This window comes from Labrus bergylta, chromosome 10 (genome assembly GCF_963930695.1).
Source record: "Labrus bergylta chromosome 10, fLabBer1.1, whole genome shotgun sequence".
Taxonomy (NCBI): Eukaryota; Metazoa; Chordata; class Actinopteri; order Labriformes; family Labridae; genus Labrus; species Labrus bergylta.
Genome location: NC_089204.1, coordinates 3,891,243 through 3,906,959, shown reverse-complemented (window position 1 = coordinate 3,906,959; position 15,717 = coordinate 3,891,243). Strand labels below are relative to the sequence as shown.

At 40.5% G+C, this 15,717-nt stretch overlaps 1 protein-coding gene across 1 annotated transcript; it reads right to left on the bottom strand.

Moving 5' to 3' along the window:
* Positions 1-4,406: 4,406 nt before the first annotated feature.
* On the bottom strand, positions 4,407-15,456 carry LOC109999305 (isoaspartyl peptidase/L-asparaginase-like). Its single transcript, XM_065959674.1, has 5 exons — positions 15,411-15,456; positions 14,389-14,531; positions 9,032-9,153; positions 7,938-8,048; positions 4,407-7,773 (listed from the first exon to the last, which is right to left on the bottom strand). Exons 3-5 carry the CDS (start codon positions 9,144-9,146, stop codon positions 7,559-7,561), a joined length of 441 nt encoding a protein of 146 aa, XP_065815746.1. The 5' UTR covers positions 9,147-9,153; positions 14,389-14,531; positions 15,411-15,456; the 3' UTR covers positions 4,407-7,558.
* Between the last annotated feature and the right edge of the window lie 261 nt (positions 15,457-15,717).

Below are 15,717 nucleotides of genomic sequence, written 5' to 3'. Positions count from 1 at the left end.
TTTGACGGGAGATTGATGTATCAGATGCTGAATTTATCAATTATCATCAAGCAGCAACCTCCCGTGTTGAAAAATATAGTCAATGCAGAAGTGCAAAATACTGCAGTTCCTCGAATGTCAACTTGAGGCAGGCTGAAAAGCACCGGAATCCCATTTAGGTCCCAAAAGAAAAGCACAAACTGACATGCTGTCAGGCTGGTTCAAAATAAGAAGTATCAATAGCTCATGTCATGCATATGCGTTATGTTGGATTTCATTCTTTATAACTCATCTGATTTTATTTTATTAAGCCTAAGAGCTATTTGTAAATTTGAATAATTAGTGGCATGGCTAAGTTGACTGACAGGCAGTTGACCACCTTATCTCTATCACTTTGCTTGTTTCAGGATGATCTAAAGTTAGGTGCAACATTTCCAGTATGGCCAATGCATAATTGGGCTTCTTAACGCAAATAAATGGGTGACATCACCAAGACTACGTCCATGTTTTAAAAGCCCCAAAGGCTTCTTAAAATGGTTTCTTGTGCACTGAAAGGTTGCTTCAGTAACTACTGCTACACAGTGGAGTCACCATGAGCTACCTTATCTGTGTTAGCCGCACAGCTAGCTTTACCAAGAGTTGACTGTCTGTTTGGACAGACATGTGTTTACACCTCAAACTAGCAAAGGAGCTTACTTACTACTCAATTAATAAACAGTATGTTTTATTCAAAAGTGACCAAAAATTAGATCCACAAACTTTTAATATTCTTTAAAACAATCAAAATAACCAACAGTTGAAAGAAAACTCTGCTATTGTCTTCTGGTCATTGTTTTAATTAAATTAATGAGATAATATTCAGAGCCCTGTTGTTAATCAGTTGAAAACTTACATTTAAGGCTTAAACACACACTTTGATGCACATTTTGCAAACATTTCATTTCAATCTCCATAAAGAGAATCTGGAAGCAACAGTCAGCATGCTGTATATAAATGAAGAACATCATGGGAGTTTGGAGAGGCAGTCTTTGCACGTGTAAGCAAATGTGTGTTTGGTATACATGAGAATGCAAACACTGCAGAGGAGAGACAAAGGAAGGGGAGGAGAGGAGAAGTACTGCAGGTCAGATTTCACTGATGTGTCAGGAGAGGTGGGGAATGGATGAGAACCCAAAAACTGTATATACAAATGGACAGCTTACTGCAGCCTCCTGCTGTTGAATATGCCAGAATATTCCAGTGATGGAGGCTGACATATTATATAGTTGCAACCAGAGTCTGTGCAGTAGTGATCGGAGGGAAGAGTCATGTTGCTTCCACTAACAAAGACACATTTGACTAACCAGGTAGGTACAGTCCACAGCCGAACAGATTCTTGTTTTGGTTAAAAGAAACTCACAGTAATGGAAATTCAATGACTTGTTGTGTTGGTGTTCATTATTGTTCCTCTCACCGTTTCTTATGATAATCTGATGCACATAGGACAACAGAGTTGTAGATGAAATAACTAATTAAAAAGAAACTTTTTTTGAACACAACATGTCGTGATAATGACTGTCATGACAAAACTAGGCTTAAGAAAAATCTATCTGACATGCATTTTGAGTTTATAGTTTGACCCATGCCCTATTTATTAACATAAGCCCCTTTTATAGTGCAATTCTTCAGTCATTATGCTTTAAGACATTCCTATTTATTCCCCAACAGCGTAATAATGGTGTCCCAGTCTATCAATCACTTTGCCTTATGGAGTTACGGAAGCACAACAGAGCACAGCAAAGCAAGCGCTCCACATACACTCACAGTCAGACATGCACACACACATTGCTGCTTTCCCCTGCTGGCTCCTTCAATCCCTTCTCGCCCCTGTAACGGCTATGGGATCACTTTGTCACCCCATCACATCTCCACGACATTCATATCGAGGGCAAAAAGGACCCGGGGACGTTAATATCACGCCATAAAAGAGAAGAGACTCGGGGGATGTTAGCTCAAATATGCAGAAACAGTTCCTGTAAGAAGAGGTTTGAATTAGTCAGACTACAGATGAGAGGACTGAGAACAGAAGATGCCCAGGCTACATCATCTCAATCTGCCCATCAACCGACTGTTCCCATCTCCTTACTCTGAATGGCAGACCTGGAGACGGGTGTATCATTTTACATATGCGATTTATAACATTTCTCACATTGCTTAAGTTGCACAACATAAATGCTTGTTTTTTTCTTAGACTGGGAGAATCTGTTTGTTTATATTCAAAATGATTTTTCTCTTGTGTAAAATGCTCAATATTAAGTGTTGTAATAATAATAACTTTATTTATATAGCACCTTTTAAAAACACAGGTTTACAAAGTGCTTTGACAAACAGCAAGAACAAAGGAAACTAAACCAAACACAGAAAAACATTAACAACAGTAAGAATATAACAGATGCAAAATACCAAAAATAATTAAATACAATTCAACAGAAAAGAACCCAAAGTGCACGATACACAACCAGACATATATAACCCGACCATCACAAGAACCATCATAAGAACCATCAATGATGGTTGAAAGTTTTCTTCATTTACAGGGACGGGATTAGAAATCTCAGATTATTTGTGTTTGCCAGGTTTGATATCTACTCAATCTCATCTCTAACCTGTCTAATCACAGTCGCCCTGTTAGTTTTAAGCGTCACAGCAAAAAGAGCCACTTCTTGTTAGCAGTTATGCGAGGTGGTTTGATGGTTTATTCAGCTACAGTTGAACTCACTAGTTCCTCTTTAGTCCGTCCTTCTCTCAGTCTCTCAACATGCTCTCTTTGCTGAGTTTGATCTTCTGCACTCAGGCAGGAAATAGGCCGACAGATCCCCAATGGCAAAGTCCAACAGGTCAAAATTGACTTTAAAATTCGGGCCATCCAACTACTGGATTCTAATGACGACCGTAATGACTGATGATGGGTTTTATTTGGTTTCATGGACAGTTTTATACATTCTTAGTTACCTTTTTGTCTCTTGATGTTCTTTGGTATTTATGTATTTAATGTTTTCAGGATATTGAATGTTTTCAGCACAGAACTGATAAAGTCAGAGTCTATCAGCTTGCGTTTTCTCTAATTTTCTGGTTTACACCTGGCTGCAAAACCAATTTCCCCTCGCCCTCAAGGATAATAAAGTTGAAGTCTTCATCTAAATAAGTGAAGGGTATTCTGTCTATTTTTAATGTTTCCGATCATTTGGCTCAGCTCAGACGTAAGAGTCGACTCTCTCGGCTCCCAAATTATTCTATATTTGGTACCATCTGTTTTTTTATTAAATCAGCCATATTTAGCAATGATTTCACCAAAGATTGACTTGTGTGCATTCATTTTACTTGAACTACTCATTGTAATTATAATAAATAATATATATATTGAAACCATATTGAAACAGGAGCTGGCTCAATCTTTCCAATTAAAGAGCCAGCCCATAGAGCTGAGTCCTTTGTGAACAACATGTCACTAGTTCCTTAGTTAACAATTTTAATAAGAGAAGATCAAGTCCAGGAAAAAAAATACTAAAACAAGCACATTTAAGCATCAAAAATCCTCCTGAATCTGAAGGAACTGACTAGAAAAACGTTATTCATGCAGGAAAAAAATAACATTTTAAGCTGAGAGTCAATCCTTCCTGTTTTTAGAGGTTTCTGCAATGAACAACAGCATAAGATGCTGCAAGAAGAGCAATCTAAAGTCTCTGTAAATAGTAAAGGAAATCGCTGCTGTGAGCTCGGGTTTGAAGAGAATGTAAAAATAGAAGCTATTCTCTTCCTCAGCAGCACGACAGTTTATTAATAATACTGCACAGCAAAGGTGAATTTGATCGCACACTGCATGGACTCTGGATGCAGCGGTCACACGTGTCCAATTACAGTGCAGAGGTCATTTGGGACGGTTGTGTTTGGACTCAAATGGCGTAAAAACTGGTGAAAACTCAGACCAAAGAACAACCAGATATGTCCATGCGCCTGCCACTGAACTGATGAGAGATTTGTTTTTATATTCCCATCCAAGATACATTTGGAACTAGACGTCTGTGTAGGTTTTGGAAGCTTGATTCAAAGACAACTGGACTTGGTTGAACTGAAACGTCTTGAAGGCCTTTCAACTTTAAGTCCAGCAGCCTTTGGATCAAGCTTCAATTGAGTTTGGATCAAGAGTTTTTTCGGGTTTTGAGCAAAAAGAACAAAAACAAAACCAGGAAGAGAGTGTTTGTGTGTACACTTGTATGTGTGTGTGTGTGTGTGTGTGTGTGTGTGTGTGTGGTGTTTCTTTGCTGATTAGTATTGAAACAGCGCTCTCTGGTGGTTCTGAAAGGGTATAACATTAGTAAAAGGTCTAACACGAAATACACCTCTTCAAACAGAACCTATGGGTGCATGAAAAATGAAACTCACAGTGGTCAGAGATTAAGACTTTTATAGTTAAGAATCAATGTTTCACAAAAAGATCATTTCAGCATTTCAATCAGAACTTGATCATCAGCATTATTTCACATTAACTGGCTCTGGTTCCAACTTTGCATTGATGGAGATGTTTCATTTTACAGTACTAAGATAATATTACAGTAAGATCCTGTGAGATAATATGGAGGTATGTTATTATTATTATTATTATGACGTGCTGCTGCCCTCGTGGCCAGGTCACCCTTGTGAAAGAGATTTACCATCTCTTTCACAAGGGTGACCTAAAATAGAAAATTAGTATTTAAACTGAGGTTGGTTTGAAGATCATGGCTGTGTTTAGTAAATGCAAAGGCTTAAATTTACTGTCATCTAACAGAAGTTCTCAGTGTATCAACCTGAATCTGTAAATATTCGATCATTAGGACAGATGTTTGTAATTTAAATATGTAATAACTGCTGTTTATTCTGATTTAGAAGATGGACTTCATGTGTCAGTGTGACAGACGCTTTAAAGGTGGAGGGTTTGCTGGTAATTTGGGGAAATTTATGAAGGAACTTAACTTTAACTTGGTTGTTTCAAAGTCAAGATTATATGAAGAAAAACATTTTGGTCCCTTTATGATCACCTCAACGTGTAATCTTTGTACATCACAGTTTAACAAATCATATTTTCCTCTGTATACATGCAAACATTTTTTTCTACCTGTGAACAACAAATGATTTTTCTGCGTGTGTGTACTTTAAAAAAAACAATTTCAACCTTCTTGAAGATACAAAAGGAGTGGGACAAACTTATAAAACCCACCCCCATAGAAGAATTCCTAATGCTGATACAAAAAGGGAAGGGTCATAAGAAAATAAATGGCAAACTGTATAACATATTTTTATCTATGAATACAGACAACTCACTGAGGGTGAAGCAGAGATGGGAGACGGAAACAAACATGGTTATATCGCAAGACAACTGGGAAGAGGTTTGTACAGAAGCACACTTGGTTACAAACTCAAACACGTGGAGGGAGTTTAAATGGAAAATTGTTACTAGATTTTTTAGAACTCCAGAAATAACATCCAAAATGTGCCAGGCACATCCCACAATTGTGGAACCCATGTGGCTAATCATACCCACATTTTCTGGTCATGTCCGAAACTAAGCTTGTTCTGGAGAGAAGTATTGGATGCACTGAAAGAGGTCTTCCAAAAGGACATTCCACAAGACCCCCTGGTGGCAATACTTGGAGTGACGCCTGTTGGCCTGAATGGCAGGGCCAAAAAGTACTTGTTTAATATCTTATTCAAAGCGGCCCTGAAGTGCATCACCATACGCTGGTTGAAACCAGACCCTCCCACTTACAATATATGGATCCAGAAAGTTTGGGACATTTACCAAATGGAACAAATTACATATCAATTAAGACTCCAAAAAGAAACTTTCACAACAAGATGGAGACATGTAGTGGCTTTACTAATGCAATAGAGAGTGTTGTTTAATTTGGGTGCAGACCAAGACCATGCACCATTTTGGGGTTGACTTCACACTTGTACTTTGACACGTGAATTCTTCTTTCTTTATGATTACAACTTTTATTTATGATTTTCATTTCTCCTCTACTTTTATGAACATTTATTTATGTACTTGTTTGTTTATGTGTATTATTGTGTATATGTATATTCTTTGGAGTGGACATTTTGATTTGTATCTTACTTTTGTAATCTATTTCTGCTGGCTTAATATCCAGATGTAACTATACAGCTGGAAAAAGGAAAAAAAAAGAAATATTTTTCATATTGTACTGTTGTTGATGGGAAAAATGAATAAAAACTAAGTTAAAAAAAACAAACAAATTTCAATATCTGCTACATAACTACATGAACATCCTAACATCACTCAATCTTCATCTCTAGCAGCACAGAGCTCAGATTTGTTTGTTAGCTCTTGTTCAAGTACCACAGATAAAAAAAAGACCAACATGTCAATTCGTTTTACCGTCCTAAAAGTGAAATCATTAAATCTAATAGCTCTGCAGGGTTCACAGGTCAATCTGAGTCGTACATGAGAACCATTCGTTCACCGTTGTGTCTAAACTTCCCGGCCTTTATTATTTTCATTCCCCTTTAATCCACTCCAGTGTAGTTGTTGGCATAATGCAACGCTGGTTTTGCTAATGAAGAAGAAGTAATAGACGTAGAAAAAGTAGAAACAAAAGAAGAAATCAACAGCTCCTTCGATCAGTTTACAATGAGAAACAGCCAGGACCAAGTCCTACAAGACAAACTCAGCTTCACCTGGTGAAGCCTGTTAGCTTCTCAAGCTTTATACTGTAATGTTTACTCCCTCTGCCTAAAAAAATAATGATGTAAGAGATGGAGTCATACGAAGCAGCTCCTTTCAAAGAGCTGTCATAAAGATTTGTCTCACGCCTCTCCATGGGGAATTCTGCTATCCTATTGGTGCACACCAATTAACTGTTGTATTGCTATCCATGTTTAAGACACGCCCCTTTGTTATTCAAGTTCCTCCCCACGTTTTGTCCAGACAGCCTCCTGATTTACTCAGAAATACATCCTGGTATGGACACAATCTTTAGATTTTAAAAGCTCTTCTTCACAGGGTGGACACGTTGGTTGCAGCACAATAAATGCTTTTTATTAAACATTTTGCGACTGTTCTTAACTGGGGCCAAAAACAAAGGGAGTTTGATGTTGATTTTTCAATCACTGTGGTGTCAGATTACCAGCACATTGTTTGTTATTGGATGTCTGCCTTCTGAGTCCATGAAAGCCTGAGTGGGAAAGGTCAACCTGACTCTGAGGGTGTCAGAGGTCGGCTCCTCAGGAATCCTGCTGCTGCAGCAATGTGTGCGTAAGGGGTCTCTACAGTGCTTTCAGTGCCTTAACTCACTGAAGATAATTTCAAGTAGTAGAACCAATCAGTTGGGCTTTTTAGTATGTTTCTATCACACAATCAATGAAACAGATTGTGTGTTCGACTGTCTGTGCACGGCTCCTCTCCTGGTACCTGACTGTACATTTAATCAACAGCTGTCCATCCACAATACAACTAATCAAATAAGAAGTATTCATTTTCTGATTTCGGTAGATTTTTCCTATTAGTGCAAATGAAAAAGTCTGAAAACTGTGTGAAGTGTCAGTGTGGCTCGTCAATGCTCTGTGTGAAGTGTTCTCCAGTGTACAGGCCGTAGTGCAGCGTGTCTTTCTGGGCTGCAGCCCACGCCATCTGCCGGCTGGAGAAGCGAGCGACCCAGTTACCCTGAGGGTCCACCGTCACCACACCACCAAGACCATCCACTCTGGACTTCATGTAGGCCAGGGCAGAGTCACTGGCTGCCTCTGCTGACTGACCTAAAGAACAGAGGAGAGAGGAACGCTAACTGAACAACTCCAGTTAACCTCTGCATTCATTTCTGGTGTTTATTATTAACATCTACATGCTGAGAGAGAGAGAGAGAGAGAGAGTGTGTGTGTGTGTGTGTGTGTGTGTGTGTGTGTGTGTGTGTGTGTGTTACCTTGCTCCATGTAGAACAGGATGAGTCTGGCTAAAACAACTTTCATGATAGCTTCTCCATGGCCTGTAGTGGACACTGCTCCTGAGTTGTTGTCAGCATAACCTCCACAACCTGATACACACAACAACAAATACACACACACACACGCACACATGTGGGTCGGTGCACATCAAATCTGGGAGTCAGTAGTTGAGGCAATCGAGCTAAATGCATCAACATCCTTGGAATCTGCAACCAGGTCTTTCACTTTTTCTTTCACTGATTTAAAAACATTGAAGGATCCCAGCTCCTTGAGGTTTAAGTCATAACATTATAAAGCACTTCAGAAACCAGACACACATGGACTTTTCCTGCTCGAATGGCTTTCCTAAGATCTCAAGACATGACTGCTGGAAAAAAAAAAAGATAAACCCTGTAAGTAAAAGATTTAAGAGAACGAGCGTAAGATCTGAGCTGAGTCCAGATCCATAAACTAAAGCTCTCCACGTGAGACTTCAGGGTGAAGAAATGTAAATATACTTAAGAACTGATGGAAATCAGACAAGTGTAAAACTGCATTGATGGGCTAGTTCTTCTACTTAAGTATGTTTCTACAGCAGTATCTTTTTCTAAAAATGATCAGAATTGTTTTGTACTTTTTATCTTGTGGCCTTTCTGTTAATGTCAGACGTCTGAGGCGGTATCCACTCATGACAGCCGAGTCATTCATTGACTGATAGTGACGGATTACAGTCTAAACTCCACTCACTTCACTAAACCTTTAGAGTGAATCAACCCTGAGATGATTCAGCTAGTGCCACACCAAATGTACACTTATTATTTTAAACAACACTCCGGACGCTGAAACATTACTCAGGCAACATTAGGGTTATTAGAATGAGCCACTCGAGCTGTGACTCTGACACAATGAGCAGGAATTAGTGAGTACATGGTAAATGGACTTTTACGCATCATGCTCAAAGGACTGGAGGACTGTTAAAAACAAAGAACAATGAGTCAACCTTTTTCAGGTTAAGTGTCTTTAGTATGTCTTTCTTCAACAAATACCTTTATGATGAGGCATATCATTCCACGCTGTATGTTTGAGGACTGACCTATGCAGGGTGTGTCCCCCACCTGACCCTCCATCTTGTTCAGCATCCCACCAGTGGAGGTCGCACAGGCTACAACTCCCTCACTATCCACTGCCACGGCCCCGACTGTGCCCATCTTCCCCCTACACGTTGAAAAAAAACAGAAACAGAAAAAACAGATGTGAAATGTGTATGGATGGGATTCGTTAATACTGATGGACACTTTGCGTAGCAGCCTCTGTCATCACTGTGTGAATGTGGTGTGACAGGAAGTGTAAAAGCAGCTTTGAGTGGTCTAGAACGCTGGTTCTCAACTGGTCTATCCTCAAGACCCACAACCTACAGTACAACAAATTTAGGATATTTTTTAACCAATCAGATTTATTTACTGAAAAAATGTTGCAGTTCGAACGGCAGAGGATGCAAAACATGTGGATGCAACCGAAACTGCAGCAGAACAAACTCTGATCTGACGCTTCAGCGTGGCCACAGAGCCCGGGCATCCATGACTACTGCTTTGCCTATTTTCTCTGGTCATCAATACAGTCACACCAGCTGCTCTTTCTGTTGACACAGTGTTCTCACACACAACCTGCTCTGTTGGACGTGGAGGTGGTACAGGTATCCTCATTTCTAATACCTGGAAATTCAATAAACTCTTCCCACTGAGCAACAACTCCTCATTTGAATATCACACAATCTTGGTTACTGCTCCTATTAAAATGTACATTGCTATCATTTACCGCCCACCAGGGTGTAATCTGAATGATTTTGTTGTGGAACTGGACATGCTACTCTCAGAAATCCCTGATGATGGAACACCATTGATTGTAATGGGAGACATGAATATACACACTGATAAAGCCCAGGCAACAGACTTCCTTGCTCTCTTATCCTCATTTGACCTCACGCAGGTCCTAACTCCTCCTACCCACAAAGCTGGCAACACTCTTGATTTAATCCTGACTCGGAACTGCTCGACAGCAAACCTGACTGTCACCCCTCTACATCTATCAGACCACTTCTTCATTCAATTCACAATCTCTGTGCCGGAACTCCCTCAGGCACACCCACAAATGGTGTCATACCACCAAAACATGCGATCGCTCAAGCCAGCTCAGCTGTCTAACGAGGTAATGGATGCCATGCCTGCCCAAAAGGTCTTTACCGCACTGTCTACAGACGAGGCTACAGACATACTCTGCTCCACACTAGCCTCATCTCTGAACAAGCTCTGCCCTCTGGTGTCCAAACCCGCTCACAAAACCCACCCTAGCCCATGGCTCACGGAAGTCATAAGAGAGCAAAGAGCAGGGCTGAGGTCAGCAGAGAGAAAATGGCAAAAATCCAAACAGTCCGCTGACCTCAATGACTATACACAAAGACTTGTCTCATTCTCCTCCAGCCTGAAAACGGCCAAGACAACATATTATCAAAACAAGATATGCAATGCCACAGATACAAGAACATTTTTTTCTGCTTTTAACTCACTGCTTCAACCACCTCCTCCTCCACCCTCCGATCTGTTCACACCAGACTTGTTTGCCTCGTATTTTACTGAAAAGGTTGGAACCATCAGTAACCAGTTTTCTGAGCCTGACCAACTCAGCCCAAAGGCACCAATCAAAAGTGCCTCACTCGACTCATTCTCCTCTCTGACTGAGGATGAAGTATCTAAGCTTGTGCTAGACTCTCGGCCCACCACCTGTCCTCTGGACCCAATACCATCAAGCCTCCTGCAGACCATTTCTTCTCTGCTTAATGCTGCACTTAAGCATATCATCAACTCCTCTCTGTCAACGGGTGTGTTCCCCACCGCATTCAAGCAAGCTCGGGTCACCCCTCTGCTCAAAAAACCCACACTAAACCCAGCCCAGGTTGAAAACTACAGACCGGTTTCTCTTCTGCCCTTTCTGTCAAAAATACTTGAGCGCACAGTCTTTAAGCAAGTCTCTGAGTTCCTGTCCAGAAACGATCTGCTTGACCCGGGGCCACTCTACTGAAACTGCACTACTGTCAGTAACAAAATCGCTACGAGCTGCCAGAGCTGCGGGTCAGTCCTCAGTTCTATTACTGCTAGACCTGTCTGCTGCCTTTGACACAGTCAACCATCAAATCCTCCTATCCACGCTCTCTGAACTTGGCATCTCAGGATCTGCCCTCTGCTGGTTCATGTCCTACCTCTCTGGGCGATCCGTTAGAGTGTTGTGAAAAGGGAGAAGTGTCCAAAGCGCACAGCTTATCCACAGGGGTACCTTAAGGGTCAGTGCTTGGTCCCCTTCTCTTCTCCATATACACAAGCTCACTTGGTTCAATAATCCGCTCTCATGGCTTCTCATACCACTGCTATGCTGATGATACCCAGCTCTTCCTGTCATTCCCGCCAGACGATGTTACAGTCTCTGCAAGAATCTCGTCATGCCTTGCTGATATCTCTAAATGGATGAATGAACGGCACTTTCAACTCAATCTTTCAAAGACTGAGCTCCTTGTCATCCCAGCCAGTCCCTCTATGCAACCACAGATCAATATCCAGCTTGGAACAACCAAAATCATGCCCACAAAGTCTGCCCGGAACCTGGGTGTCATGATTGATGACAAGCTAACTTTTAAGGTTCAAGTAGCCTCGATTGCCCGGTCATGTCGATTTGCCCTGTACAACATCAGGAAGATCAGACCTTACCTGTCAGAACATGCTACACAGCTCCTGGTACAGGCTCTTGTGATATCACGCATCGATTATTGCAACTCTCTACTGGCAGGTCTTCCTACATGCACTATCAAACCTCTACAAATGATACAAAATGCAGCAGCACGACTGGTATTCAACCTTCCTAAAAGAGCACATGTCACTCCACTGTTCATCTCCTTACACTGGCTCCCAGTTACTGCTCGCATCAAATTTAAAACTCTGCTGCTCGCTTACAAAACAGCAACAAAAACAGCTCCTCCTTACTTTAACTCTCTCATCCAGGTCTACACTCCCTCCTGCCCACTATGCTCTGCCAATGAAAGGCGTCTGATCCAACCTTCACAACAGGGTCCTAAGTCTCTGACTAGACTAGAACTTCCAAACTCCATTCGATCTGCAGAGTCCCTCTGCACCTTTAAGAAAAAGCTAAAGACCCAGCTCTTTCATGAATACCTACTAACTTAATGATGAACTGCCGTCAATGTTGTGCTTTGTCTCTGTGCAATGCCTGTCAGCAACTGTGTGTCCAATCGGACTCAAAGCTGATCGTTTGCTCTTACTGACATTGTTCCCTTTTTTCTAGATCCTTGCTTGTGTTGTACTTACTCTTTGATGTACGTCGCTTTGGATAAAAGCATCTGCTAAGTGAATTGTAGAAAAAAAATTGGATTTCATTTACAGTAACATTACAGCTTGTTTTAAGGCTGCTCAAAGTGATCATCTGAAGATATATCGAAACTTTTTGCACCTATAACTAATTAATGCCCTTAAAACATGTCCAAACTCAACAGAATCCCTCCTTAAGGAACACTCCAGCAAAGACCTTGTTCCTTTAGGAAAGGCACAGCTGCAGTCAGCTGGGACTCACAGCAGTAATCATGAATTCCAACGATGACCCAGAGTCAGAGCATAGAAACCTGTGCAAACATCCATACAACCCTCTCCAGTAACTACTGCTGCATAACCCCTGCTATGGTTGATTCTTGTGCTCAGTATGTTCCAGAAAGTCTTTAAAATCTTTACTGGGCTTCAATAAGAGGCTCTGGGATAAGACTTATGAGTCACTTCTTAATGGATCACACCTTTTTTTTCTTTCTTATGAATTTAAAAGAAGGTCTCACATTTGGCACTCCAAAGGGTTGGCATCGAACTGTTTGGCACCCTCTGCAGTGAGACATGCATGACTCGTCCGAAACCCAGATCACAGTAGGACATTAAAAAAATGAATCTCTGCACTGTGATGGTATACTATACTACTATACTTTCATAAATGAATGCATGCTAGTTTGGCTGTTATTACAAAATGTAATGTTTACACACTCTACTTTATACCCATTATTATTATTTGTTACTTTTCTTAAATCCTGCTGTCCCTGTATAACTGGCCATATTTCGGGGTCCAGTATTGTTATATATACGTTACATAAGGAGATTTTCGGGGTTAAACCAAAATGTTTTGGAAGAAAAAGTTTATGAAAAAATGATGACAGTGTACTGTCAAAGAGGGATGCCACATTTTAGACCTTCCTTATCAAAAAACTAGGAACAAACCCAGGGACAGCTCTCTTTGATGTTTTGAATTTGGACTGCAGTACCCATTTTAATCACTAGATGTCAGAGTAACATATTGCTCCTTTAACATCCTGAGTTGACAACATAACAGTAATGCAAACATGACAACTTTGACGTTTCTACCGGTTTCCATCGGCTATCTGCCGGGACAAACACTTAAATGGTGCTTGAAATAAAAACTGAACCTACACTTTAATTGATCCTTAACTGGATTGTTGAAGGAGAAAACACTCTCCTTTATCTCTCCTGAATACTGTTCTGTGCATAAACTGCGCAGCTGCTCCTGTACAGTGCAGGAACCTTGAGTAAATGGAGTTTTTGAATTTGATGAAGGTTTTCGTTTATGAGTTAAATTGGTTTAATCTCCATAAAAACAAGCAAGATTACAAAGGGGGGGGTGGGGGGTGATGGGGCATTGCTAACAAAAACTAAAACTCTGCTGTTAAGCCTACTGTCTACACCTTACTGTATACTTATAGATTTGTTGTTGCACATACAGTATGGTAAAAACATGAGCTTTAGTAAGTTTATGAACACAAACAGGCCGGAGTTTCTCCTGCCAGCCCCCTCGTTTATTTTCCAGATAAAGTCTGAGTGAGCAGATGCGAGAAGGCAGCAGGATATTATCAGGAGGAGAATGCACGACTACAGAGACACAAAATAGAACTGCCGCATCATGTTTGTTTTCTGTTCTCCAGTTTTTCTTCTCCATTATTCTTTTTTTTTTGATATTGTGATCCTGTAGAACTACACATAGCATTGATATAATATTCTGATAATAGCCTTGTATAGCGGACTGTGTTGCTTTGTTCCTTGCCTCAGGAAACCCCACTTCTGTACAAGGATAGTCTCCGGCTGTGAGCTGAAAGTGTGGACAACAAGATCAGGATTTCAGGAGCAGTCCTCCTGAAGTTCTTTAAAGGTTTTCAGGAGTGCATATGTCAAAACGAATTGTCTTTGCTAAATGTTAAGTGATTTGCTCATAGTGGATTAATGTTGAGTGTTTGTAAATAATATAATAAAGAGTTCGGTCTCTGTCTTTTTGTAAAGTGTCTTGTTTTGAATTGGCGTTATACAAAAAAAGATTGATCGATTGATGTTAAAAGCTTCAAACCTTGTCCATAACCAGTCTTGCTAGCTGGGTTGGGTTGGCTATGTCGCGTACAGCTGACACTGCACCAGTCGCCAACGTTTTCCAGTCCATCACAAAAGCATCCATCTCCACCTCTCCCTTCACGTTCAGCACCGACCCACAGCCTGAAATAAATATGAAGAGAGAAATCATTTGATAGAGTCCGGCATCATGGGACAAAGAATGTCTCTCTGTATAACATCTTTAAAGAAAATGATCTGTGACAATTATTGTAAAATGATTCAGCAATTAAAGTATTGCTGTATCCGGGAGCCGGATACAGCAATACTTTGATGTTTGGGGCAGCAGTCCGTGATGACATTACCACAATAATAAACAAAGTAAACAAGGACATATCAATCGCAGAACTTATTCAATCGGAAATCCGTTAAATCTGAGGGGCCCTTGAACGCACCATTTCTACCAACACACCCAACACCTTGTTCTCAAACAAATCGCTGTATCAACTTCAGACATACGACTAATACATTCAAATAAAAACTCATAATTTACCATTTATTTACAACATTTCTAAATGAAATTCCGCCTGGCTATCTTTACAAAATTACCCAAGGTGTGTCATAGACTACAGTAATAAAGAGGTGTTAACAACGTAAATTATTATTTAAAATTGGCCAAAAATGACGAGCAGAAATATGAGATATATGTTGATATAGGAAAACTAAAGCAGGACTTCATTGCTGAATAGCCTAAACTGTAAGGTAGGTTCGGTGTTATAACAGAATTGCATAATTATTACGGATTATGTGGAGACAGTCTTGAGACATGCAAAAAAGACTGAAGTCATATGAGAGCCAACGCCGTTGTAAACAAGCATTGCGACGTTTTTCTTGGCGTAGTGAGTAAACAGACTATCACTGCAGACTATCACAGAGTGAAACAGACGTAACATACGTAGAGAATATAACAACAAATAACATGCTCTGCTATTTCTTTATCCATTCTTTTCATTCATTCTTTTATTCAAGAAATTCTACATGTACCTGCTGCTGGCTTGATGGACTTGAATAGTGTTTCTTCTCCTGCTTCAAACTTCTTCTTCTCTTCCTCTCTTTGGGGTCTATGGCAGATCTAATCCATAATGTTGCTTCAGCGCCACCCTCTGGTTGTGTTATTCTTCTCTACCCTGCCATGTCTGGTTTAGTGTTCTTTGAACAATGAAAAAGGCTATCCCTCTGTGGAAAACTATATTTTGTGCTGTTACTGTCACCATTTCTTGCCTTTTGTAGGAAAATTTGCTGTATGTGCGAAATTCTCAATCTGTCATTGTACTTTTTCAGCGCTGTCCCC